A 27,180-nucleotide genomic window follows, 5' to 3' on the forward strand; every position below is an offset into this window, starting at 1 on the left:
GAACAGTCATGGTGGTGGCATCCCTTGTCTCTATTGCCGACGCCCTTGACACAGAGGGAAATGGTCCGAATTCTGGTGAATCCCCTCAAATACAGTGACTGACTCATTGGTGCACCAGGGTAAGCTTCACGGCTTCTGGATGATCGAGGCTTGGACTTCGCTCTCTTGTGGGGCTTGGAATCATCTAACCAGCACCTCCCCGAGAAAACATAACAAATGTAGCAGCCTGACAATAAGGATATTCTATTCACACTATATATAAAGGGCGAACTTGTGCCCGAAGCTAATGACGCACAGCAATTAAGAAGAACCAAAGGTTGGTAGTCCATGCGAGCCTCTGCCTTTTTTTTTTTTAAATTAAATGTATGTAAGGAGAGCTTTGCCTTGAACACCGTCAATTTTTTCTTCACGCCCGTCAGCCGCTCGGTGGAATCTCGTGCGCATGCAGGGCCGGCTCGTGCATTGTGGCTGGCTTCATCCCTCGTATACAGTAGTGCCGTCAGTGCTTTTTTTCGTTCACAAAGTTCGCGTTCAGCGGAGCATTGGCGATTTTCTGTGGCAGTACTGTCACTGCGTTGTGATGCTGATGATGGCAGTTAGGCTATTAAAGACAGAACTGTTTATTAAGCAAACTGCTCCCCAGGATACAAAACAGTGTAGCTTGCAGTAGAACAATGCTAACAAGGCAGCGGTGCTGATGAGCATTTATGGGCAAGTTTTACAAATGTTTTCTTCTTTTATTCCTCTTGTTCTGCTTCTTTTTATTGTGATAGCAATTATATGGACACTCTCAGCTGATTTTTGTCTGACTGTTTCACTAGTAGCATCATCTACTGATATTTAAAGAAACACAAGCTTGTCATATATGGCCTCTGTGATTTAGCATCTTTTGTCACATGTCTTTGAGGCCACATGTTTGGCGAATATAGCCATTGCTGCTAAGTCCCCTAATTACCTATAGCATGATTCTTGGAAACATATTAAAATCTCATGAGCCCTTTGCTGTCAAGGCTTATAAAGGGCTGGCAGAAGTGGCTACCAGCCACTCATTGATCATTCTAAAATTTTTGTTTTTTCCTGTGGCCATCAGTTTCTACCTCATCCTTTATTATTTACTCTTATATATCCCCGATTTGCCTCAAGGCGTTACAGCAGGGGGGTTACAGAGTTGAAAAAATACATTTTCATTGACAATGCACACTTGCACAGATGTCAAACAATTCCACTGGTTGATAGTTTTTACAAAAAAACGATTTTGCATACAGGTTCATCCTGGCCCGGCATGGCCTTATCTTGTGTTCATGGTCTGTTGGTTGAGAAATATAATCTGGCTTTTTAAAGTAAATGTCACCGTCAATTCCCGTTTTTTTTTATAAAATATCTGGTATAATAGCTTCAGACGCAATTTTTTACGATGGGACGACAGCAACTCCCAGTTTAACTCTTTTTTCATTTCGGTACAACTGTGATTTTCTCCATACCGACCCAAGACAAACCTGGCTGCTCTGTTTTGAATTCTTTATAATTTATTTATCAAACCTACTTGTGATATGTCCTAAAGAGTAAAGGCATATTCTAAAATTGGTCGAATACAGGTGAAGTAAGCCATGCTTCTAAGGCTAGAATCTGCACATCTCAAATTCCTTTGGATATAGTTCAATGCTACTGCGGCTTTGGAAACCACATAGTGCACATGCGCATTCCAGGAACAATCATGTGACAGTGACACTCCCAAATATTTGTACTTGGATCTTTTCTTTAAATTATTTTCACCTAAATGATAATTTGCATCAATTATTTTTTTCTTCTTTGTAAAGGACACATGGAGGCACTTATTCGAATTTAAATTCATTTGCCATTTAAGACACCATTGATGAATACGTTGAAGATCAGCCTGTAATTCATGGTCATTCTGGATTTTCCTGTAAAGTTTGCAATTATCAGCAAAGAGCCATATACTTGAGCTTATGCCTACACTAATGTCATTAAGAAAAATTATGAATAGCAAAGGCCCCAAAACAAATCCCTGTGGCACGCCTGACGTGACCTCGAAAAAATCTTATTTAATGCCATTCAAGAAAACACATTGGCAGCGATGTGCCTAGTAATTCTCGATACAATTAAGAATACATTCATCTGTGTTCAGTATTCGTAATTTTTCAAGGAGCAGAGAATGGGAAACAGTGTCGAAGGCTTTGCTGAAGTCTAAAAAGATGCAGTCTGTTTGCCTACTTGAATCAATTGCAGATACTAGGTCGTTATAGAACTCTAGAAGCTGGGTCGTACATGAAAAGCCTTTACGAAAACAGTGTTGAGCCTTCGATATCAACTCGTAATCCAATAAATGCTTCATTATAGCTTTGTATACTATGTGTTCAATAGTCTTACACGATATTGATGTAAGCGAGATAGGTCTATAATTTACTACGTCTTTCTTGGGAACCTCCTTTGTGAATCGAGACTACATTTGCTACGTTTTAGTCTTGCGGCAGCTGACCAGTACAAAAGGATTTTTCGAAGATGAGAAAAAAAAAAGCGCAATGGGGTGAACGCATTGTTTTAGAACTCTTGGAAAGACACCATCAGGACCGGTAACTTTATTTTTGTCAAAATTTCCGAGCAAAGCCTCAATGCCCCTAACACTAATTTCGAGTGGTTGCATAAGAGGAACACAACTATCTTTCAAGGGTGAGCTCAATGCAGACTTAGGAACAGAAACTGATTGAAAGTAATTATTTAAGCACGTGGATTTTCCTGCATCATTGAAAAGAGTGCGTTCATTGAAAATAAGTTTGTTTATTCCAACGGGATCATACCCACATCCCTTTAAATACTGCCAGAAAGGTTTACGATTTAGTCTCATATTTTCATTTAATCGTTTGAAGAAGAGCTGCTTTGTTTTTTCAGATGTGTCTTTATATTCACGTGTTAGTTACTGTAGCTTTTTATAATAAACTTTACCTCTCGTTTTCTTGTATCTTTTAAATATGTTCCAGTTCTCAAGTTTTGCTATCGCCCGAAAACACTACACAATTCTCAGCGCAAAACGCGCGTGCAGTTTTCGAGAAGATTCCAGACTTTAGTAGATCATTTCCATAAGATCACGTCCACTCTGCGAACGTCCACTTTGCGAACCGTTTGCCGGGCACAGGTTCGCCCAAATAAACTGTTAAATCCCAACACAAAGTATCCTGTCTTCGGCCACGTCACGACCCCGTGACATCTGGTGGAGGTGCTGCTTCGTTCATGTATCGGACGCCTCCGTCAAGCCGTGAACCCAGCCCACGTCGCGGAGAAGACACCGACGCCAACCAAGAACAGCGAACAAGCCGCCGACAGCAATGTCTCCCACCGGAGTACGAGCTTCTACAAGACAAGGCGCGGAAGACCAAGGCCATGACCTCGGCAGCAGCGACAATGACAACCGTAGCGTCCCAGCCCGCGATCGTCATTCATCAACCCAGGGAACCACCAACGTTCCATGGGTCATCGTTTGAAGACCCGGAAACCTGGCTAGAAACATACGACCGTGTGGCCGCCCTCAACCACTGGGACAATAAAGAAAAGCTCCGTCGTGTGTACTTCTACCTGGAAGACACCGCAAGGACCTGGCTAGAGAATCGGGAGACCACGCTCCGAACATGGGATGTCTTCTGCGGCGCATTCCTGCAAACGTTTGCGAGCGTCGCTCGCAAAGAGAGGGCCGCTGCTCTACTAGAAACCTAGGTTCAGCTACCAAATGATAAGGTTGCAATTTTCACAGAGGAGATGACCAACCTATTCCGTCAGGCTGACCCAGACATGCCTGAGGAGAAGAAAGTTCATTTCCTCATGCGAGGGGTCAAACAGGACCTCTTCGTGGGACTAATGAGGAATCCACCGAACACCGTCCAAGAATTTGTATCCGAGGCGACCACTATCGAAAAAACCCTGGACATGCGCACCAGACAGTATAATCATCGCCTTACTCCAGAATGCGCTGCTGCTCAAGCCAGTGACTCCGACCACCTGCGTGAAACGATCGGCGCGATCGTGCGGGAAGAGCTGCGCAAGCTGTTGCCTTCGGCGACGCCTCAAGTGGATTCGATCGCTGACATTGTGCTAGAAGAAGTTTGGCAATCGCTTCGAATTCCCCAAACACCACTGCCCGAGCCAGAAACTATGAGCTACGCCGCTGCAGTGCGCCACAACGCTCCTCCCCGTCCACGCCAAAACGCCGCCCCGTCGCACTTCCGTCGCCAAACGCCACCACCCCCACCGATGTCCTACCATTCGGCAGCGGGCCAGCGCAGTGCGCCGAGGAAAACGGAGGTTTGGTGTGCACCTGACAACTGCTCGCTCTGCTACCACTGCGGCGAGGCCGGACACACATACCGCCGTTGCCAGTAGCGACGGATGGGACTGCGTGGCTTCGCCATCAATGCACCGCGTCCACAGCCAGGAGAACGACCACGTGACATCGCCGACTACCTGAGAGGAACTTAGTGGACACCACGAAGCCCTTCGCGTTCGCCGTCGCCCATCCGCCGCACGTCACCGCACCATTGACAGTACTCAGGCCCAACGTGGGGCCGGTCTCTTAGCCCGTATCCAGAAAACTAAGGGCAGCAACCGATGGAGGTGCGGTTGCTCTGCGACGAACTACCGAAGATCCTCCGACGACAATGATGCCGCGACGGAGCTTTCCGAACACAACGCCAACCAGGCAAAGCCTTGACGATGAAACCTCACTTACCGAAGGTGACCTATCGATACAACATAGAAGCAGCGGAACAAGCCGACGCAGCCGCGACCCGACGCCACGCCCTAACTGTAATGCGAGACGGCGAACTAGCGACCTCGACGTTCTTATCGACGGCCACAGTGTGACCGCTCTCCTCGATACTGGAGCCGACTACACCGTCATCAATGGGTCGTTCGCCGCTAAGTTAAAGAAAGTTAGGACAGCTTGGGAAGGCCCTGAAATCCGCACAGCAGGAGGTCATCTCGTAACGCCTGCAGGAATCTGCACAGCAAGAGTCACCATTAACAATCGTATTTATCCTACAGACTTCGTAGTCCTACAGTGTTGCTCGAGAGATGTCATCCTTGGTATGGACTTCGTATGCCTCCATGGTGCTGTCATCAACCTAAAAACAAAGTCGATAATGTTATCCACAGAATAAGCACTACCGCCACGCGCACACCGTCAGGAAGCCATGCCTTGAATGTGCTGGAAGAACAAGTCACCATTCCGCCTCGCTCAAGCGTCATTATTTCAGTTGGCGCTCCTAAATCACCTGACTTGGAAGGCGTCGTTGAAGGCAGTCAGCATCTGTTGGTCAACCGAAATAGTTGCGTCGCAAGAGGAATTGCAGAGCTGCGGGGAGGCAAAGCAACGGTTATGCTCACGAATTTCAGCAATGAGTACAAACATGTGAACAAAGGAACAATGGTCGCGTGCATCGAAGAAGTTGTCGAAGCCACCAGTGCTTTCGCGCTTGCCGATTCTGCGGAACCTGCTCAGAGGAACCAAGCCCTTCCCATAGCTTTCGACGTCAATCCCAGACTTCTGAACCATAAGCAGAACAGCTCAAGGCCCTGCTCCTGCAATACGAAGATTGCGTTTCGTCGTCATAAAAAATTCGGCAGACCCCAATCACGAAACATCGCATCATAACCGAAGAAAATGCCAGACCACTCCGTCAGAGTCCGTACAGGGTTTCGACGCGAGAACGTGAGGCCATGAAGAGACAAGTTGATGAAATGCTGCGGGATGACATTCTCCAGCCGTCCAAGAGTCGATGGGCATCCTCAGTGGTGTTAGTGAAGAAAAAGGATGGGACCCTACATTTCTGCGTCGATCATCGCCGCCTGAACAAAATCACAAGGAAGGACGTGTATCCTCTCCCACGAATAGACGACGCACTTGATCGACTCCATAACGCCAAGTACTTTTCGTCAATGGACCTCAAGACTGGCTATTGGCAAATCGAAGTCGATAAAAGAGACCGAGAGAAGACGGCGTTTATAACACCAGACGGCCTCTTCGACTTTAAGGTGATGCCCTTCAGTCTTTGCTCAGCGCCTGCAACATTTCAACGCGTTATAGATACAGCACAGGCAGGATTGAAGTGGCAGACGTGCCTTGTGTACTTGGACGACGTTGTCATGTTTTCCTCGAGTTTCGACGAGCATCTTCAGCGCCTTGAAGCTGTACTTCAATCCATCAAGACGTCCGGACTCACACTGAACCCAGAAAAGTGCAGATTTGCGTACGAGGAGCTCTTGTTTCTGGGACACGTTATCAGCAAGTCTGGAGTTCGTCCCGATCCACGGAAAACAGCTTCCATCGCCGACTTCCCGCCGCCCACTGACAAGAAGGCCGTGCGCCGATTTCTGGGCCTGTGCGCCTATTATAGGCGGTTCGTGAAAAACTTCACCCGCATCGCCGATCCTCTCACTAACCTTACTAAGGCCGACGTGGAGTTCAAGTGGGAAACGCCACAGGAACACGCTCTCCGGGAGCTTAAACATCGCCTCCAGACGCCTCCGTTACTTGCCCATTTCGACGAATTCGCCAAGACAGAAATACATACTGACGCAAGCAGCGTAGGTCATGGCGCCGTTCTTGTCTTGTGCACAGGGCTGATGGACTTGAAAGGGTTATTAGTTACGCCAGCCGATCGCTATCCAAAGCAGAAGCCAATTATTCCACAACAGAAAAGGAGTGCCTCGCCATCATCAGGGCTACGTCGAAATTTCGCCTCTACCTCTACGGCAGGCGCTTCAAAGTTGCGAGCGACCACCACACCTTGTGTTGGCTAGCCACCTTGAAGGACCCTTCAGGTCGCCTCGCACGATGGAGCCTGAGACTTCAAGAATACGACATTAGTCTCATTTACAAGTCCGGCAAGAAACACTCCGACGCCGACTGTCTTTCTGGTGCGCCTGTCGACCAACCACCACCCGATGACCCGGATGACAACTACTTCTTGGGAACGATAACTACCGACGACTTCGCTGAACGACAGCGGGCAGACCCGGAACTTAAGGCCCTAATAGAATACCCCGAAGGAAGGACCGCCCGAAGTCCCTAAGGTATTCAAGCCTGCACTTGCGTCGTTCTTCCTGCGAAACGGTCTTCTACAAAAGAAAAACTTTTCACCGCTTCGAGCTAAGTACCTTCTTGTGGTGCCTTCAGCTTTGTGACCAGAACTCCTGCAGGCCCTGTACGACGATCCGACGGCAGGGCACCTCGGTGTTTCTCCCACGCTCGTGAGGATACAAGAAAGGTACTACTTGCCACGTCTTACCACCGACGCAAGGCACCGCCGACAAGGTCCGCGGGGCTTCTGCAGCCAACTGAACCAGCTTGTCGACCTTTCCAGCAGATTGGTATGGACCTACTGGGGTCGTTCCCGACGTCAGCTTTCGGAAACAAGTGTATCGTGGTAGGTAGCGACTACCTCACCTGCTTTGCCGAGACAAAAGCCCTTCCCAAAGGCAGTGCATCCGAGGTAGCTAAGTTCTTCGTCGAAAATATCGTCCTACGTCACGGCGCCCCGGAGGTACTTATCACCGACAGAGGAATGGCACTTACTGCCGAATTAACTCAAGCAATCTTGGCATACAGCCAGACAAACCACCGCCGGACGACAGCGTACCACCCACAGACCAACGGCCTCACTGAGCGGCTTAACAAGACGATCGCCAAAATGCTAGCAATGTACGTCGATGTCGAACACAAGACGTGGGACGCCATTCTTCCGTACGTGACCTTCGCGTACAACACGGCGGTGGAGGAGACGATGCAGATATCTCCATACAAATTGGTCTACGGAAGGAGCCCGGCAACGACGCTCGATGCCATGTTACCCAACGTCACCGACGAAGAAAACCTCGATGTGAGTGAGTACCTTCAACGCGCCGAAAAAGCCCTACAACTCGCGCGTCTCCGTATAAAGAATCAACAAACGACCGATAGCCGCCGTTTTTTCACATAAGAAAAAGAGGAGAACAAAGCTTTTCACATAAGAAAAAGAGAACAATGCGTCAGCAAGCCTTCGGTTTTGCTACACGATAAAGAGTTTGCTTTTCTAGATTATGTTCTGAGATAATCTTTCTTCTTTTACCCTGTATTCTCGAGGTGCCACGGGTGAACTTTTTGCCTGCACATGCATGAGTTGTTTTTTTATTGCCTGTTTATTCTTTCCTTTCTAATAAATCGTTTAGTTGCGAGAAAGCGCTTGTCCTCTCTCCCTTTCTGTTTATTTCGTGCCCTTGAACTGACAGTTATAGCATGTATATCCAACTAGCCCAACTTTTGATTCTTTCTCGAAATCAGGAAAAATGTCTTCCACAAAAATATTTACAAAGGTCCGCCGGATGTTTAAAATGTCGAGGTGGCCTTCTCTGACAGTTTCCAGCACCTTTAATTTTGCTTGTATCGTTATATCGGACTCAAAATTACATCTAGTGTCACTAGTCGCTCTCATGATATCGTCGTCACACATGCACTGCTGGAAACTGTCTTGGTACCTCACCTGAACTGAGTGAGGATGAGATTAGTTCAAGGATGACAGAACCTCAGCTTCAAGTTTTATAGCGACAATGTTTTGCGTCAGCCCCAGACACCTGCATTATCATGGGCTTGTTTTGTTTACATCCTTAAGTTTTCTCCTCCACTGCAAGTGTGCATTGCTTCTGACATTTGTGCACTATCTTATAGCTACTCTGGTCATTTGTGTGGTCCACATTTCACTGGGGCGCAGTGTGCTGGCGCTGGCTGCAGAGCTTCTCCTAAGGACAGGAAGGCCACCGTAGCACATCTTGGCCCTTACTACGGTGCAGTGCAAAACATTTTAGAACTGCGTTCGATATTGTCCTTTTTTTAAATACGAAATTCACAAAAATGCAAAGAAATATGCTTGGATGCATTTATTGGAACGCCAACCTATGCGGAGTGAGGTTGCTTATGGAAAGGGGGGACGCCAGATGAAAGAGCGAAGTTCATTGGTCATATCATTTATAGAGGAATTATCCACATCCCCGGATTCCATCTATATTAGAATACTTGGAGGCTCTTATTGCAAGACAACATAAATTTACTGAGAAAAGTGTACAAGTACATTTCTGTCTCACGAAAAATCATGCAAATGCTTCACTGCATGGCACAAGCAACGAAGCAACAAATTGGTTCTGATTTCGCTGGGCTATGTAAAGACAAAATTTTGTACAACATTCATTATTTTTTTGTACTCTTTCTAAGCCAGTTATCTATAGGATGTATATTCTGAATATTCTTTGTTTTGAATATTTTTGCACCTATTGTCGTGGTACAATGTGAAAAAAGCACAGGTCCGCCTTGAGACAGTGAAAGCAGCGTGTTCTCAACAGCTGAGCCGCAAGATTGCCTTCTTCATTCTCGAGTAAACCCAGAGGCCCACTACCTGGTGTCCACTAAATCCGCCCATCATCGTTTTCATCCACATGTAGACATGGGTCATTTGCCTTCCTCTCAAAGAGCATCGACCCGATGCGAAGTCAATAATGCAGCTTTTTTTTTTTTTTTCAAGTCTCACGCAATCACTGGCTGACGTAAGGCTTCATGCGCACTACGAGAACGATTACGGGATGGTGCTGGCGACGCCTCGTACTACACAACGGTCGGGATCGACTTCGTAAGTGACATTATTCAGTTGTTGCAGCACTCAGTATGGCCCAAAGTATCTTCTTAAGAGCTTTCCGAAAAGTCCTCGTTTTCGTACGGGTGTCCAAACCCATACTTTGTCGCAGGTTTGATAGACGACTGTTCTGCGGTAAGCATTGTAATGGCCTGCATCATACTCTTGCTGCTGGCGGATTCGTAAACATGCAAGTTGCCTAGCTTCTTCCGCACTTCTTCGCTTCTTCGTACAAGTGTCGGTGTCCGTGTCGGTCTCGTCACCTTCGTGCGATAACATCGCATCTAACATGGTTCGTACTTCTCGTCCATGAACGAGGCTGAACGGGGTCATGTGGGTCGTTTCTTGCTTGGCCGTGTTGTACGCAAACGTTATGTATGGCAAGATTTGATCCCAATTTTTGTGTTCAACGTCTACATACATCGAAAACATGTCTTCAATGGTTTTGTTTAGACGCTCTGTCAGCCCGTTCGTTTGTGGGTGGTAGGCGGTGGTCTTACGATGCGTTGTTCCACTCACCATCAGGACGCGATCCAAAAGAGCTGCCGTAAATGCGGTTCCTCTGTCTGTGATCACGACGGTTGGTGCACCATGCCTCAGTACAACCTTCCCGATGAAAAATCTTGCCACCTCCGCTGCTGTACCTCTCTGGATAGCCTTTGTCTCGGCATAACGGGTCAGATAATCCGTCGCAACAATAACCCAGCGGTTTCCTGCAGTGGAAGTAGATAGTGGGCCCAAAATGTCCATGCCGATCTGGCCGAATGGAGTCGTTGGAACCTGCACGGGTTGCAGGAGGCCAGCTGGTTTAGTCGGTGGTCGAGACAGGTACGAATGTGGTGCTTCACAGCTGTGGTTAGTCATGGCCAGTAATACCTTTGCTGTACCCTGGCCAACGTTCTCGTGTAACCCAAGTGGCCAGAGGTAACCTCGTTGTGGCATACTTTCAGTACTTCGGTGCGAAGGGCTGCTGGGATGAGGAACAGATAGGCAGATCCCGTTGACAAAAAAATTTTTTTGTAGAGTACTCCGCCCCAAAAACAAAACAATGACAACACTCTTGCGAAAACTCTTGGCACTTTCTGAGATCTGCCATCCAAGTAGTTAATTAAGTCAGGGAACCCAGCGTTGTCACGTTGTTGCTGCGCAATGGTGGTCGTGCCAAGGACACTGAGAAATGCTGTTTCCTCCTCCTCGGGTAGGGTTGCCGACTCAATGGGTGAACGGGATAGACAGTCAGCGTCTATATGTCACTTGCCTGACTTATGTACCACTACCATATCGAACTCTTGCAGCCTGAGACTCCAACGCACTAATCGGCTGGTAGAGTTTTTAAGATTTGTTAACCAACACAGTGAATGATGGTCGCTAATTACTTTGAAGGGGCGGCCATATAAATACAGGCGAAATTTTGTAACCGCCCATACCACGACAAGACATTCCTTCTTAGTCGTGGAACAATTAGCCTCAGCGCGTGTTAGCGTTTCGCTAGCATAGGCGATTACCCTTTCTGCTTCATCTTGCTGCTGCACAAGCACAGCTCCCAGACCTACATTGCTAGCATCGGTGTGAAGCACCGTAAGGACTCTCTCGCCAAAGTGGGCAAGTACTAGAGGTGTTTGTAGTTGCTGGCAAAGATCGTTAAAAGCAGCTTCTTCGTTCTTCCACTCAAAGGTGACATCTTCAGGTGACATCTTCTCTCGTGAGGCGAGTTAACGGCGATGCAGTGCATGCAAAGTCCGCGATAAATCATCGATAATATGCACAAAGGCCGAGAAAGCGTCTGACAGCCTTTTTATCAGTTGGCACAGAGAACTGTGCAACAGCTTTGTTCGCGTTGTACCGCGACAATATAGTGTTTTTTATTGTTGTTCATGAGCTAGCGACCAAAATTCCACATTTTTCACATTTTCATTCATTTTAAAATATTTTTGTCGCTGTACAACAAATATTTTTTGAAAGGAACATTTCTTTGTGCAAAGCTTGGTACACGGCAATGCGCGCTGAAGTGCTTTTCAAACTGGCAAAAACGATCTTCCCAGGACGTATGAAAAATAATCATTTTCGCATGGTAACGAAAGAGTTAACACTTCGTCTGTGTGTACACACCTTCCTGCCTACATTTCCCACAACCCTAATCATGCATCATTCAAGACTGCTATTGCTGACTTGTAACACCACTCCTCTCTGTAACGCCACAAATGGCATAGAGAGTATTTAAATAAGCAAATAAATAAACTTCGTGGTTCGTTTTCCAGTAACCGTGAATTGGGAATGTTATGATATTAATATCCAAGAAATGCTCAAGGATACCTGTTAGGGAACTTCACACCGTGCGTTTTAAAACCACTTAAAACAAGCTTGTAGGGGACACATACAGACATGTCTCAATGGGCACGTTAGGCACGCATCAGGTTTACTGCTAGTGAACCGACGATTCAGCGGTGTAGCGAGCAGTGGTCGCAGCAGGTGTTGGGGGTGAACGGATGAGGTGGCAGCTGCGGGTGCCGCGGCGAGGAAGAGAGTGACATCAGTGTGCACTGTGAGGGGTGCGTGACGTCAACGCGCAGCAGTGGCGTGACCTACTTGGTATCACTCCACCACTTGGGGCGCGGTGCGTTTGTACGGAGGGACACCGTTACACAGGCTAGCCAAAGAGCTGCTTCGCATCTAAAATAAATTCAGTTGGTAGCCAGCACTCATGTTGTCACTATTTGCCTTCCGTTCCTTGCCTTTCCGCACTTTTGTGCTTGTGCTGCAGGGCCCTAGATTGGGAAGAGTTAGAGATAAGAGTTAAGGAAGAATATCTTAGTAAGCTGCGATTCACTGATGACAATGCCTTGATGAGTAACTCAGGGAATGAATTACAGCTCATGATTACTAAACTGGACACGGAAAGCAGAACAGTAGGTCTGGAAATAAAAATGCATAAAACTAAAGTAATATGCAACAGTCTCGGCAGAAAACAACGCTTTGCGATAGGCGGAGAGATGCTGGAAATTGTAAAGAAATATGTCTACAAAGAACAGGTAGCAATCTTAGAGCCGAACCATGAGATTGAAATAACTAGAAGAAGAAGAATGGGGTGGATCACATTCGGCGGTGGAGCACATTCGGCAAGCAGTCTCAAGTTATGACTTGCAGAAGAGAGCAGAGTGAATCAGAGAACAGCCCCGCCACGGTGGTCTAGTGGCTAAGGTACTCGGTTGCTGACCCGCAGGTCGCGAGATCAAATCCCGGCTGTGGCGGCTGCATTTCCGATGGAGGCGGAAATGTTATAGGCCCGTGTACTCAGATTTGGGTGCACGTTAAAGAACCCCGGGTGGTTCCCTACTACGGCGTCTCTCATAATCATATGGTGGTTTTGGGACGTTAAACCCCACAAATCAATATCAGAGAACAAACGAGTGTTAAGGGCATGATAGTTGAGCACATGGTCGTGGTCAATGGTCATGGGTTATGCAGATAGTGCGAAGGCGAGATAACCGCTGGTCCTTAAGGATTATAGACTGTATTCCAAGACAAGTCAAGCAAGTGAAGGAGACACAGAAAGTTAGGTGGGCAGACGAGATTTAGGAAGTTTGCGGGTATGAAGCAGCAGCAGCAAGCATAGAACCGAGTTGACTGGCAAAACATGGGAGAGGCCCTTGTCATGCAGTGGACATAGCCAGGCTGATGTTGATCCGAATGTAAATAGTAAGCACATGCATTGCGATTGCATCATACTGTGGTAGTTATGACTCCCTACGTGGCGTGAGCTCAGCTTGTCCAATAATCTGAAGCCATATAGAACAAGTCAGCCACCATACTGCAATCACTGTCACCATCAAGCCGCTCTTTGTCACCAGCCCTTCACTATTGTTGCGCTTTCACCATCTACACTATCACATCACACAGAGCCAATAAATACCCTTACATAAACATGTGGAGTAATCTTGCAACATTTCACACAATTCCAAATGGGCCTGCGAGAATATTTGGGTTTTTCAAATCTTTGAAAGAGTATTACAGAATATCAATGCATTTTGACAAAAATTTACAATTTATTTAACTTGGTAGTATATTCCTGACCAATGGCTAGATGTATTGTACCTATTGTAACACACCTGCAAAGGTGGTTTCACTTGAACATGAGGCCACTGTGCCAAGAAACTACCTACTTGAAGTAAAATACGAACTGCCGCAAAGCTACACTTCACGATCAGGTGTGTACGTCACTGGGACCCCAACTGATTCTTTTTTTTTTTTTTTTAACCAATGTAACAGCGCATGAAACTAGAAAGGATGACACAGACAGAGTAGTGTGTATAGACTGTATTGTCCTTTGTAGTTTTACATGCTGTAGCATGCATTGAAATGAACCAACTAGCCCAGCAAGCAACCACCCTGGACTTTTTTTGAGGTTTACAAGCATTTTGTGCTAGTGTATGTGGGATAAACTTGGAAAATATTAAAATGGAGCTTGTTTTATCACTTGCGACTTGCACCCTACCCTACTACTACTTAAATCCTGCACCGAATTCACTTTGAATTTTTTCAATACTAATCACTATTCGCTTCAACATCACTTCAAACAAAAAACAGTGACAATCACACAAGCCTGTAGGTGTTCGTGAAGTACATTGTGCAGCTTAACACAATGCATAGCACCTACACCTAATGAAGCTGTTCACTCAACAAACACACAAACAAGGAAAGGGAAGCCTCACGCAAAGAAGTGTGTGCCCACGCTGGGAATGAAGTCGAAGGAGGTGCGCGCACTGCCACCAGCCTCTGGCTGTGAGAAGGTAGTCTCGACGCTTAGGTGCTGTGTGTGGCGGGCATGCTGTGTGATCCACTGCAGCAGCCACTGGTAACTCTTGTCCCGACAGGGCACCTCCAAGGTGATCATATAGTGGCGCCTGAACAGCACCATGCCCCACTGAAAGCACACCACATCCGCACTTCATCGCAAGCAACAAGGCTGCTCAATCAATCACCGAGCCGGCTTCTTTTCCCAGGACCTACTAAAAGAAGGAACACTAAAGAGAAACAATTATCTCGTTTATACGGATAAAAATATCACTTTGAGAACTCTACCATCATTACTTTCACTGTTATAGGTCAATTATTGGAGGAAAAAACTGAGGTCAAAGTTCAATTTTCATTTTTTATGCCAAAACTTCCACTCATGGTGTCACATTTTTCAAAGTGTATATTTATTAATTTTGGGACATTGGCTCAAAGTTATTTCATGAAGCTTTGTGCGTCAAGTCCGTAATCTATAGCCCCCTTAGGAACACAATTTTTACTGACTAGGAGCTACATAGTAGACGCCATCGAAATATTCGACATCATGGTATTTCGTGTGAGAATTTCCAAGTGGCATCACTACCATTAGTTTCTTTTTGTGCATTTCCTAGCTTACCAAGTGTGTTTTCGTGGCAAGCATCGTGATCTTAAAATTGTAAAAGAGTAACGACCTTACACGCAAAAAATCATTTTTCTCTTTAGTGCCATTTCAATGTGCAATGATTTAGTTCATTCCACAAGGTGGGTGGTTGAGTGAGTTAGCACGAGAAGCTTCAAACAAAAATAACATAAAGGTCAGCAAAAGAGAGATTGCCTGTGCCCTTCTTTTACTGGTCAATTCAGGTGAGTTCATTCTTCCAAAAGAAGATTGTTCTTGACTCTGTCTTAACAATGGCTCCATTCTTTGGCTATGTCTTCACAAAAGAACATGAGTGAGCATAACAAAAAAACAGTAAGTGCAGAGATACCGTGGGCCACTGCAGTCGCCCCAGAACCAGGGTTCCGGCCTACTGTGTTTACTTGCATGCTTTAGATGAGAACAAACAACACTGAGCACAGAATGAAGGAAGTTAAAAAGATGAAGGCACTGAACTTGAATTACTGGCTACAAGAGCATACGTACACACATAACAGAATTGTTCTTAGTCACCTAAATCAGCACAGCAAAGCATTTGGCTGTCAGCCATATTTTGAGCGGTGCACCCCTTTCGAGACGTACAGATGACAAAGAGCACGTGAGATTAGTTAAGCTTACTATATTCATACACCAGGTGATGCTTTGTTAGTGCTCCAATGATTCATCCACACGACTGCGAAATCAGTTACTTGTAAAAGATATGAAAGACTGTTTTGCTGATGCATTTGATACGATGACTCACTTCTTGTGGCCGTTCTGCACAGAGCTTTTGTATATATTATGAGGTAGTTCGTGTCATTTTCTGACTGTCGGCCCTGTTCGTTTACGCCCTAATCATGTACCAACCAGCCCAGTTAGGTGCACACTTGCTTGTTAGCAACAGCGGTTAGCACTTGTTATTCATCAACTAGTGTGGGCCAAGTATAATCGCTAATATTTTCACATATCAATGAAACGATGGTCAGGGATGGTTAAATCATGAATGACATTAGGTAGTTCTGGGTGAATTGTGGATAATTAGACATTATTATTCTGAGTGTATGATGGATAATTAGACATCATCAAAGTGCAAGGAAAAAGGAAGACGTGAGTAAGAAACAGGCAGAAGACCACGAGTGTGGACTGCTGACAGTTGGCAGTCTGCACTCGTAGTGGTATATTTCTTACTTTAGCCCTTATCCTTTCACACAGTTTATTAACTTCTAACAGTTATGAAACAACTAGCACACCAGAACGTCTCACTGATAGGCTGACTAAATGACGAACGATATGAAAAGCTGCCACCTCGTGTTGAATAAATAAGGTAATTACAAATGATGCTAATGAACATTGTGACAATTCTCCAGCAAGAAGTTTGGGGTTCACACCTGACAGATTAGGGTGATGTTATGCAAAAGATCTACAAAGATGTATCCTTCAAAAGTGACTTTTTCTTGCAGCTATCGAAAACAAAGGCAGAAAAGGGCAAAGTTTCTTTCGAATGAACCATGAAGTGCCATACAGACTGGTCACTAGCATTAGCTAGTGAACTGTCCACAGATCTTTCTACAGCTTCAGTTTCAGACTTTGCTCAGCTAGGGTAGTGGGGTGCGGTACGAAGCACACAAGCAGAGCCTTTTTTGTTTAAAGAGGCTGAAGACTTTTAGGTCTCTTTGTTTACTGCAATGTTGCAGCTCTACAGGTTGTATTTGACAGTTTTAGCAAACCGTCATGCACTCACCGCTGTGCATAGATGTAGCTATTGAATATTTGTCTTTCTTTGAGAAGATTATGAAGAAAAAGAAGCCGATGAAAAGAACGCGTGAACTATCAAAAAATATGAGAAAAAGAAAAAAGCGTCCTCCATGGACTGTTCCAACTGTTCTGTGTAAATAATGTAAATATAGTCTTGTTTCTTCAAATGCTGTGACCAGTTATTTCACAAAGTGGTGCCGAAACCCATCCGGAGTACTCACCGGGACAGTACATGCTACCAGTGCTCATCGGGAACTTTCGAACAGAAAACAGCACGTCGGGAGGACAGCGACAACCTCAGAAGAAAGCCAGAAAGAAAATTCTGAAGGGAGATATGCCGCTGCTTTTCCCCGTGACAGCAAACAGAACAATCGATTGAGGTGAGCATGGTCACGCATTGTTGAAGCAAGATGAATCGCGTCAGAGCACTGAAAAAGAAGCGAACGGCACGACGACAGATGAATATGCGTCTCATCAATGAAGCCAAAGCCGTGATGGAAAGTGCTGACAGTGCAAAGATTTCATCTTTAATTAAATGGACACAAGACAACAAGGCAGATTTGGATAATGTTAACACCGAGAAGGAAGAGCTTATACCAGAGGACGAGTTCGCTACAGAGTTTGAAGCTGTGTTGACATATCAAGATGTTGCGCTAGAAATGCTGGGACAGCTGAAGGCTCAGGAGTGGCAATTGCGTCAAACCCATTGTCCTACGACATCTCAGTCCCTACCTGCAAAGCCATCCCAGACGCCCGAGGATCGCACACCGCGCAAGAAAATCAAGCTTCCCACACTCCACCTGCAGACATTTGACGGACAGCTCTACCATTGACCTTCGTTTTTGGAGTAGTTTAGGACCGCTGTTGAGAAAAACAAAAACCTGACAAAAGGAGAAAAGTTTCAATATCTAATGACTTTTCTGAAAGGGGACGCGGTCACCACGATTTCTGGGCTGCAAGCAACAGCCGAGTGCTACGACGATACCATCGAGATTTTGAGAAGTCGTTTCGGAGATAACCCGCGTATTGTACAGGACCATCTACGCCGACTGCGCGCTCTACCAGAAGTTGATTCTTCGGAAGACGTCTAAAATTTTTGAAAGCTGTTGGATTATGTGCAGTGCCCCATCAGAGATCTGAAAGGATTAAACGTCAGTCCTGCCAGTTATGCAACTATGATGACGGATATTTTGTTGAAGGCATTGCCAACAGACATCGTCGTTGGTTATTACCGAAAAAAGTCAATCTAAGGTCGCCACCGTCGACGACAAACAATGCAGGCTCGGGACAACAGCATGACTCATCATCGACAGCCACCGCCGAGAAGGAATTGCAAAAACTCTTGAAGTATCTTCGCGTGAAAGTTGAAAGCCGCGAAAGAAGTGAAGCCCATGAATTTAAAGGAAAGAAAGGCAACCGTCTACCCGAAGAAAACGGGGACTTGAACGCTACTCTACTAACAGCAGCGGTCTCACAGTCTTTGTCGAAAGCGAAGGATAAAGACTGTATGTTTTCTGGGTCTGCAAAGCACGCAGCTTCAGTTTGTGACAGCAGTATTACCCATGAACAAAAGTTGAATAAATTGGCTGCCGAGAAGTGATGTTATCGATGCACCGTAAGAGGGCATCTAGCCAAGAACTGCTACAAAAAAGTCAAGTGCAGAATATGCGGAGGTAGGCACGTTTCTTCAGTGGAGACCTAAGAAGAAAGAACACGAAGGCTCCTTAACTGCGAACAGCTCTCCAGCTCTCCTTCGTACATGGACTCTGATGTCTTATTGCAAACATTTAGGGCATGGGTCATAGGGAAAACACAAAAGGCCTATATTCGTGGCATTGTGGACAGCCAAAGCCAGCGTACATTTATTTGTGAAGATGTATCCAAGACACTTGGATTAAAAGAACTTGGATCGGTCAATCTACAGCTAAATGTATTTGGACAGACAAGCTTCGTTCTGAAACAACATCGTGTCGTCGAACTAAAACTTCACAGTCAGTATGACACCAAGGAGTACCTGTTAACCGCCATAGAAGTACCATTCGTCTGCAAGGATGTTGTGCAAGTACCAGTCGACCATGACTTTGTCAGAGACGTCGAAATCGAAGGCCATCTCCTTGCTGACAAGTTGGTGATAAGTGGCATGGCTGCAGTTCCAGGAATAAGCCTTTCAATCGATGCTGATCAGCTTGGGAAATTCATGTCGGTAGTGACGAAGCGATGCCATGGACAGAACAGCTTGGTGGCGATGGGTTCTGTCATTGGATGAATGTTGCAAGTGCCACTTTTTTTTTACACCACTTTGGAATCAGCTCTCAACGTATGTGTTTTGCGACTAAGTAGGTCTGCTGACTCTACTGACAAGATTCTACGGAGGTTCTGGGACTTGGAGAACATCGGAATCATGCCAGCCGACAACACTCCAACCAAACAAAAAAATACGGTAAAAGAAAGGTTCGAACAGGACATTGCCTTCTTCAATGGTCGCTATCAAGTCGCACTTCCTTGGAAAAAAAGTTGGGGCAACTAGATGGTAACCCAATGCAAGCAATGAACCGACTAAAGTGTCTGGGAAAAAGAAATAAGAAAAATCCTGAGTTTGCTGTGGAATATGAGGCTATGACGACCTATCCAGCTTCTGTATTTGATGGAACTGTCTTAGATGTAATGAACTCAAAATACGTGACTTTGCGGTGGGCGGAGGACTTTGGATATTTGTCTTTCTTTGAGAAGATGATGAAGAAGAAGAAGCCGTCGAAGAAAATGCGTAAACTCTCAAAAAAGAGAAGAAAAAGAAGAAATCATCCGCCATGGACTGTTCTAACTGTTATGTGTAAATAATGTAAATATAGTCTTGTTTCTTCAAATGCCGTGACCAGTTTTTTCACATAGCGTCACATGCCAGTCAAAGATATCGCATAGAGATGATGTTCAATATGCACATTGAGCGCATGTTGCCAAAACTCATTCATATTGACTGCTAAATGACGGCGAAGGTAAATAGACACAGCGTCATGCTCATCTGAATCGAGTTCGCAGTAAATCTAGAGATGCGTTGGGGGCAGGCGACTTGGACAGGCACACTTTGCATCAAAGCAGATCGTCGGAGAACAAGTGAGTCTTTTTTCTAAGTGCTGCAAAAATAATTTATCATTTTATGATACCAAATTTAGAACACAATGGCAGAGGAATGCATAACCTGATGGTTGACTCTGCCCAGGTCTCAATTCCATTTCACTACCATAGAAATTTTTTGCATCAAAATTTACGTACTAAAGAATGAAGCAGTTTTAACAGGAACTTCAAATCATTTTGTTTTACACTTGAAAAACAAGCGTCACGAATTTCGAGAGCGAAAGCCATCGGAAGCAGATCCAAAGCCTGTACTTCCCATAATTATCATGGTGGTACAAGCGACGCTGAAGGAGCACTCATGGACACTAGCACCAGATTCCCCTCTAGTTATTACAGTATAAAATTCCATGCTTAAAACCATAGAGTTTCCTAAGATCAACTAGAGGGGACTCTAGAGCTGCAATCGTTCAGCAACCACAGGTATTACGGGTATGACATAGGTTTGCATGGTCTTCGTGCTTGTGGGCGGGGAACGCACTTGTGGCTTCGTTTATTGCAGTGTTTCAGTTTTGTTTCGAAGGAAAGAATGAACCCTTTTTGAACTTCGTGACCCGATTTGAAATGGTAAGCCTAAAATATTAAGCAGATGAAGCCCAACTGCCAAGCTTTTGCCTATTGTTGTTTTATGACACAGCAGCTTTAAGCCACGCGAAGTCAGAATGAACGTAAAGTACAAAGACTAGGCAAATTGATGTTATACCCCTAATTACTATGCTCCCTGAAGCGCCATGCGTTGTAGCTCACAGTTCCCATAGACATTGGCGCCAGAGTCCCCTCTAGTGTAAATATAAGAAACTCTATGATTGTAACTATATGTGATGCCACTGAGAAGCAAAAGAAAACATGTTAGGATAACTAAGTGCATTCCAGATACGGAAATACTGACATAAAGAGAAAGAAAGGTTGTTCTGCATGCAGAAAATTGTCACTTCTTCCTCTTCGAGTACAATTATTAATGACAAGAGGTACTCTGGGTGATCAAATTTTCAGGCGGTAGAGCCGACCAACGAGAAGTCACACATAAGCAGCACAGAAATGAAGCTTTGATGAGAATACCACCGTCGTTCTCTCTTTTCAAGCCATATCCCATTAGTACTTATTATTTCCAGTAATTTTATCTCCCCCGGAGAAAAGAAGCCATCCCGGCTACCTACAGGCACGATAGCACGTGTGGATTATAGTGTTGCTTTGAACGTTTTACATTCACAATTTCTTGTTTCTCCAGAGGTGATTCTCAACACGCCCCACAATATAGTGAATGGGAGATATTCATTACCTAGAAGGTAGAGATAATAGTATTTAGAGACGAGTTTGGGTGACAAGCCAGGTGTTGCAGCAGGCACCTAAACCCACACAAGCGAACCAAGAACATAATATGCAGGCAGACGGCAGGATCAAGGTGGTGTTTCTGATGCTGCTGGTCCTCTGACATCAACATACAGGAGAACTTTCAACACTATTTTGCTTGTGCAGCAGCCTCGGACAAGGTAGTAGACTCCAAGGTGTCAGGGCTATATGGAAGAATGGTATCTATTGTGGATGATTGTTCGCAACCATAAAGTAGGAAAAAGGAAGAAAATCCTGTGGTGGCCTGCGTGGTGGTATTGTAAGCATATATGTGACAAATGAGAGACCCCTGGAGCCACTCACCAAGTGGGAGACTCTGTTTGGTGCAGGAACTATGGGACAGGAGCCAGGTAGAAGGCTGGTTTTGTACAAGCCCCAAATGCCCTGTATGGTAAACATCATGGCCGCAGACGACGAATGTCGTCGTCAGCACTACGAAGAGCAAGAAAAGTCAACAGCGCGAGATTCGCCACCGGTGAAGCAGAAGTAAGCGAGAGCCCAGGGTTGGGGCAATGCAGACGGAAGCTGGTGAAACCGGGTCTACAGTGTGACCTCAAGAGAAGGACCCCAGAGCCCATGTGCACCTGACACGGATAGCCAACCAAATAGTGATGACAACCAAGTTGGAATTGAAATCAGCGGCACGCGATCTGATGGCAATAACGAGTTTAATCCTGCCAATACTATGTCATGCAGGTCCACCTACCGATGCCCAAAAGATCGCTACCAGCCTTGAGAAGAAGGAAGGCTGATGCATCGTCATCGGCATATGTCACTGCCACTTCCTACGTTGTATACTCTTCAGAGATTATACAGACCTCGCTCCCAACAAATGTTACTCCCTGTTGTACACACATGTCTGTATGCTTCCCAATCATTGGCTCACTTCAATGTGGCTGCACACTGCCTATAGCGACTGATTCTGTTCCATATTGCTGCGAAACTCAGTAGCCCCACATGAAGTCTTGTGTTCTCACCAGCATTCTTTTGCAGCGAAGTTGTGATGACAAAGTGATTACCCTTTAGCAAGACACCATTGAACAAAGAAAGATCACCGTGATGGTTTCAGTACTTCTTAATGTGACCTGGAAGCTTGTCTCCACGATGCCAGGCCTGAGTGCAGTACTTGACGAGCTGAACGCATTACCAGTGATGTGATTTACTTGAGCTGTTTTGGAGCAGCAAAAAGTGCATTTTCAAGCAGGAAAATATGATCTTGGAGAAGCCAAGAATGCGTTTTGGAGCGAGAAAAACAACTTTCGGAGAAACTAAAAATGCATTTTGAAGCAGCTTAAGGCTCACAGCCAAGTGGGACACTGACCGTATCAAGCAGAACAGTGAACTAAGGTGGAACGCTTTTGAATTAGGAAGTGTTGTGCAATGATGGATGTTTGGAGATGATTGTATAACATCACAAAATATTGTTACGGAGTCGTGACTTGGCCGAAGGGAGTCGACAACAAATCGAAAATGAAACTGTTTATTCGGGCCGAACTTGTGGCCAACAAATGAAAATTGAGATTACAGTGAGGCACTGATAGCGGCGGCCAGAGCATCAGCCGTTGATCAACTGACAAGCAACGAAGCGTGTCGGTGTTTATACCCTTGCCATCGAATATTCTAGCGTTATCGCTAGCGGCGACGTAGGTTCCCTGCAGTGGTCGCAATTTTAACAAAACGGTCTACTAAAGCCTCGAAGCTTCTCAAACATCATAGCGAGGTTCGCGCTGAACGCAGTGTAACGGGTGATAATAAAACTTGAGGAAAGGAACGTGGCAATGTTAACTCAAACTAATTTTAAACCTTCCAGAGCATTTTTTCTAATGGAATGCAACCAACTGCAAGTTTGCACTGCATTCTGGCCACCAAAATATTGTAGGTGGGCAGTTATTATTTAAGAACAAATAAATCACTAAGAAAACTTTCTATTGAAGATCAGCAACAATGTTTCTTTTTTTTTTTTTCATTGCTGAAGAGCTCTTGTCTAATTCGTTGTCTTCTTGCCAGACATCTTGTCAAAGACTGCAGAAAGCTATGTTTTTTCTTCACCAAGCAAGGACTGTCACTACAGATGCGCTCGAGTCTTGATCCAGTACGTGATGTTAGCACAGCGGTCGACCGAAGAGCTTCAGTTTATAGGGATCGCGGAAACGCTAATCTAGGAGGCTTTTATTGTCTCGGAACATTCATAGACGCTCGCAGCAATACCAAGCACAGCTCCAACCACATCAATATCGCACCACAAAAGCTTATTGGCAGCACTCCATATGACCGTGAAGTGCGCGGCCACGTGGACAGTGCAGCCAGCGCGTGATGCACTTGGCAGCAACATTCGGTGACGATGCGCGAAATGTGAAGCTATAATGACAAAAAATCGGCACGCATTGCACTTGCTTGGTATCGCATTTTGGAATGCCCACGCACGAAACTGCTAGCCGCTCTTCCAAGCAATCTTGGCAGTAAGGGGGGGGGGGGGGGGGATTGACGAGCTCGACTGTGGGGTCGAGCTCTTCAATCCTGTTGCTGATGCGTAAAATGCTCATCCACACAACTTGGAAGTGTGGCAGCTTGGGCTAGCTGGTATGATATGACGATAGTTATAGCATGAGAACGACGACACAGAGACAAGAAGGCTTGTGTTCTTTGTGTCCTTCTTATCTCTACGTCGTCGTTCTGTTCTCATGCTATAATCGTCGTCAGCGCATCCACGGTTCCGAGGAGCTAGCGAGTGATGTGCTTTGTTGCCAGCGAAGAAGCACGTTTCTACGAGTGCACTAGCGCGTCGTTCTACCCGCAAAGTTCGTCTTGCTGTCAGCATTACGCCTAAAGCAGACTCCGGTGACCCGCCGCGCCCGCAAGAACACGTGCCCGCTTGTAGTATTCTGATCGAGCATCTGCTTACAGTTCCTAACGAAAGCGTAATTATATCCTAAGTGATAGTCGAGCCGTCAACGCGTCACGAAGTAGCGATTTTGGACAGCCATGTACTTGCGACGCACAAGCAGCAAACTATGATCGCCCGGAACAAGCATCGGGCCAATGGCGAGGCGGGCTGGGACAACATGGAGGCAACAGCCAATCAGGGGCCTCGAAACGACCTTCACACATTTGCTTTCTGTGCACTTGTTTTTAAAAGGAGGAGGCCAAAGACGGTTTTAAAGGGGCACAAATATGCAAGCCATATGGTGTCCGTGGGAGAAGAAATCGACGTAAGCACAAGGGCGAAGCTAAGTCAGACATAGGCTATATTAACATGCAGGGTGGCAGGAATCGGTTAAAATGGGAAGAAATAGAAGAGCAGTTAACGCACGAAGAGCTGATGGTATATGGGGTTGTGGAGACACATCTTCGGGATGTGGAGCAATCACCTTGCAATTCGGACTAGGTATGGGAATATTGCAATAGAATAGAAGGCAGCAAAAAGGGGGGTGGAATTGGTGCTTTTATGCATAAAAGTATGGGTGGCAGAAATTCAAGCAGGGATGCATGGAACATTTATGGTTAAGACGGAAAGTAGCTGGGCAGATGACACTACTTGATTTGGTGTATTTCTGGACGGGAGCAAAGGCTGTGGGAATTGAGGCTAGCCCGCCGCCTTTGCGCGGGCTTTGCCGCCTTTTCTGCCGTTCTCATGTCCCGACATGACTCTCCTCCTCCGCTGTCTGCTGCACTGGGAGAGCAAGGAGTGATGTCTAACCCCTCTCACCCGGTAGCAGATGTTGACTGTGGCGCCGCGTACAAAGTCTCCTGAGAGGTTTTGCGCACGTGCTTCGCAAGCGGGTCAAAGATTCTCCAGGACATTTGACGGTGAGCCACGCATTCCCTTTTCCGTTCGTCGACTCCCGTTGCTCGGAGCTCGTCGGACTTCGATGACAGCGCCTCGCGCCCGAGGCGAACGCTCACCTTTTGTTGCCCCTTTGCATACGCTCAACCGAAGGGCGGTACGGTGTCCTAGTGCGTAGCCAAGCTACGCTGACCCTTCTCCCTCCGAAGCCAACGCGAGCGCCTTTGCCCTCACCGCGAGCAACCGGGCCATGGTCCCGGTGTTGCCGTGAATCACCTTTACCACGGAGACGTGCTCGTGGCCCTGTGTAGTACTTTGCGCCCGTGGTGTGGATAAGCCCATTTGCTTTCTCGCCGCACTTTTGCAACAGGCTGTACTGCGTTTTGGTGTTGCCACAAGACAATAAAGTGCTGCGACCTTGAGCAGTATCATGTCCTCGCCATGGCGACGGTTAACGCGGGCCCTGCGGCTCGCTAACACTGGACCCATGCTAGTGGCCGCACTCCTTCGGGATACGTGTACACTACACTGGCGCCCAACGCGGTATCAAAAGCTCTAAGCTTTTGACTGCTCTTAGCGAGTCAGTTCGCCTGCGCGATTCGGGCTAGTCGCAACATGTCTGCTTCGCGGGATTTTTTGTCCACTGTCCTTGTTAGCGAATGCCACGTTGCACAAGGAGGCCATATCCTCTATTGACTGGAATTCTTCGGCACCCGTCCGTGTCGGCACCCCCTATTGCGGTGACGGCACGAGGCGCCTAGCCGCTCCCTTTGGAGATGGCGCGTCGTTTCGGAATGGGCCTCTTGCCCTACTCGAAGGGTACGCACAAGTGCCTCTGGCTGCTGATGCGCCCTTCGGCATGCATGGAAGTTCGTCGGCAGAGCGCTCGCAGTCGGTTCCCTGCGAAATTGACGGTGCGCAGGCTTTGGCCCTCGCCGACTTTTGCCCGCCATGAGCGGTGCAACTGACACTTCGAATGCACACTGAGCAGGCGCCTGAATTGTCGAAAGTAGCCGCACCAAGTGTGCATTTTGTTCGACAACAGGCCGATCCCACAAGGAGCTTCTTTTGCTCTGGGAGTGGCGCGCAGGGCGGTGGTCCGATTGAAACAGCCGCACTGATAGAGTTGGATGACTGCTCACCTTAGCTCGGCCGCGCCGCTAACGCACCAACGGCTTCCTGCGAAGCCGGCGCAACGACGCAGATGTTGCTGCAAAACGCCGTGCAGATGATCCAAGCACTCTCCGCAGCTGTGCAAACGCTTTAGGCTGGTCTGAAAAGCGGTCACCCCGCTGTTATGTTGCCTTTGCCAACCTGCAGCGGATACGGTGATCAGCTCACCGCCCGAGATTACCTTGACTCTCTGTCACGTTATCAGAGAGCAATGAGTTTGGATGATCACATGGTGCTCGAACGTGTTGTTCCAGCTGCACTGACTGACACGGCAGCGAGATGGTATCGGCTTACCGGTTACCGTGCAGCAACCCTCGAGGAGTTTCGTGCGGGCTTTTTGCGCGAATTCCTACTCGCTGACTACGAAAGTAAGATGTGGCGAGAGTTCGAGCTCCGTACACAAGCTTCAGACGAGTTTTTACAGGAGTATGTAAGTGCAATGGATTAACTTATTTCTATCGCTGAGCCCCGAACCTTGAACGAGGAGCGCGTCAAACGGGTGATAGGGCAAGCACATCCGACTTTTTCGGCATACCTGCATGGTGGCCGCTTTCGTAACTTGGAGGAGTTGGCCGCCGAGGCGAAGCGCATTCAAGGCGATTTTCTCGCCGCGCATGCCTACCGCCCCCCGCCGTAAGCCAGCGATGCCCTTGAGCCGCGCTGTGCTTAGAGAGGGGCCATGACGCTTCCCCAACAGCAACAGCCTTTTGGCACCGCCTTTGCAGCTGCAACCGGCTGTGCGTGGGAGTTGAGCAATCGCATTCTTGATCCCTTTACGCATAAAAGACGGGCAGCCTGCGCTGCTCCACCTGAAACCTCCACTGAAAACCACCTGAAACCTCCCATTATGTTGGTGCCTAAGAAAGATGGCAGTCATCGCCTTTGCGTAGACAATCGCCATCTGAATGGAGTGACTC

The 27,180-nt window shown here is 46.7% G+C and overlaps 1 protein-coding gene across 16 annotated transcripts in view; it reads right to left on the bottom strand.

Moving 5' to 3' along the window:
* Nucleotides 1-27,180, bottom strand: part of Bcs1 (mitochondrial chaperone BCS1) — a 628,019-nt gene that overhangs the window by 437,991 nt on the left and 162,848 nt on the right. For all 16 annotated transcript variants that reach the window (XM_075884748.1, XM_075883609.1, XM_037429366.2 and 13 more), the window contains one exon: nt 14,375-14,586. In XM_075884748.1, the coding sequence (XP_075740863.1) occupies nt 14,375-14,580 (206 nt within the window). In that variant the 5' untranslated portion in view covers nt 14,581-14,586. The remainder of the gene's footprint in view (nt 1-14,374; nt 14,587-27,180) is intronic.

The sequence above is a fragment of the Rhipicephalus microplus genome, chromosome 1 (genome assembly GCF_043290135.1).
Source record: "Rhipicephalus microplus isolate Deutch F79 chromosome 1, USDA_Rmic, whole genome shotgun sequence".
Taxonomy (NCBI): Eukaryota; Metazoa; Arthropoda; class Arachnida; order Ixodida; family Ixodidae; genus Rhipicephalus; species Rhipicephalus microplus.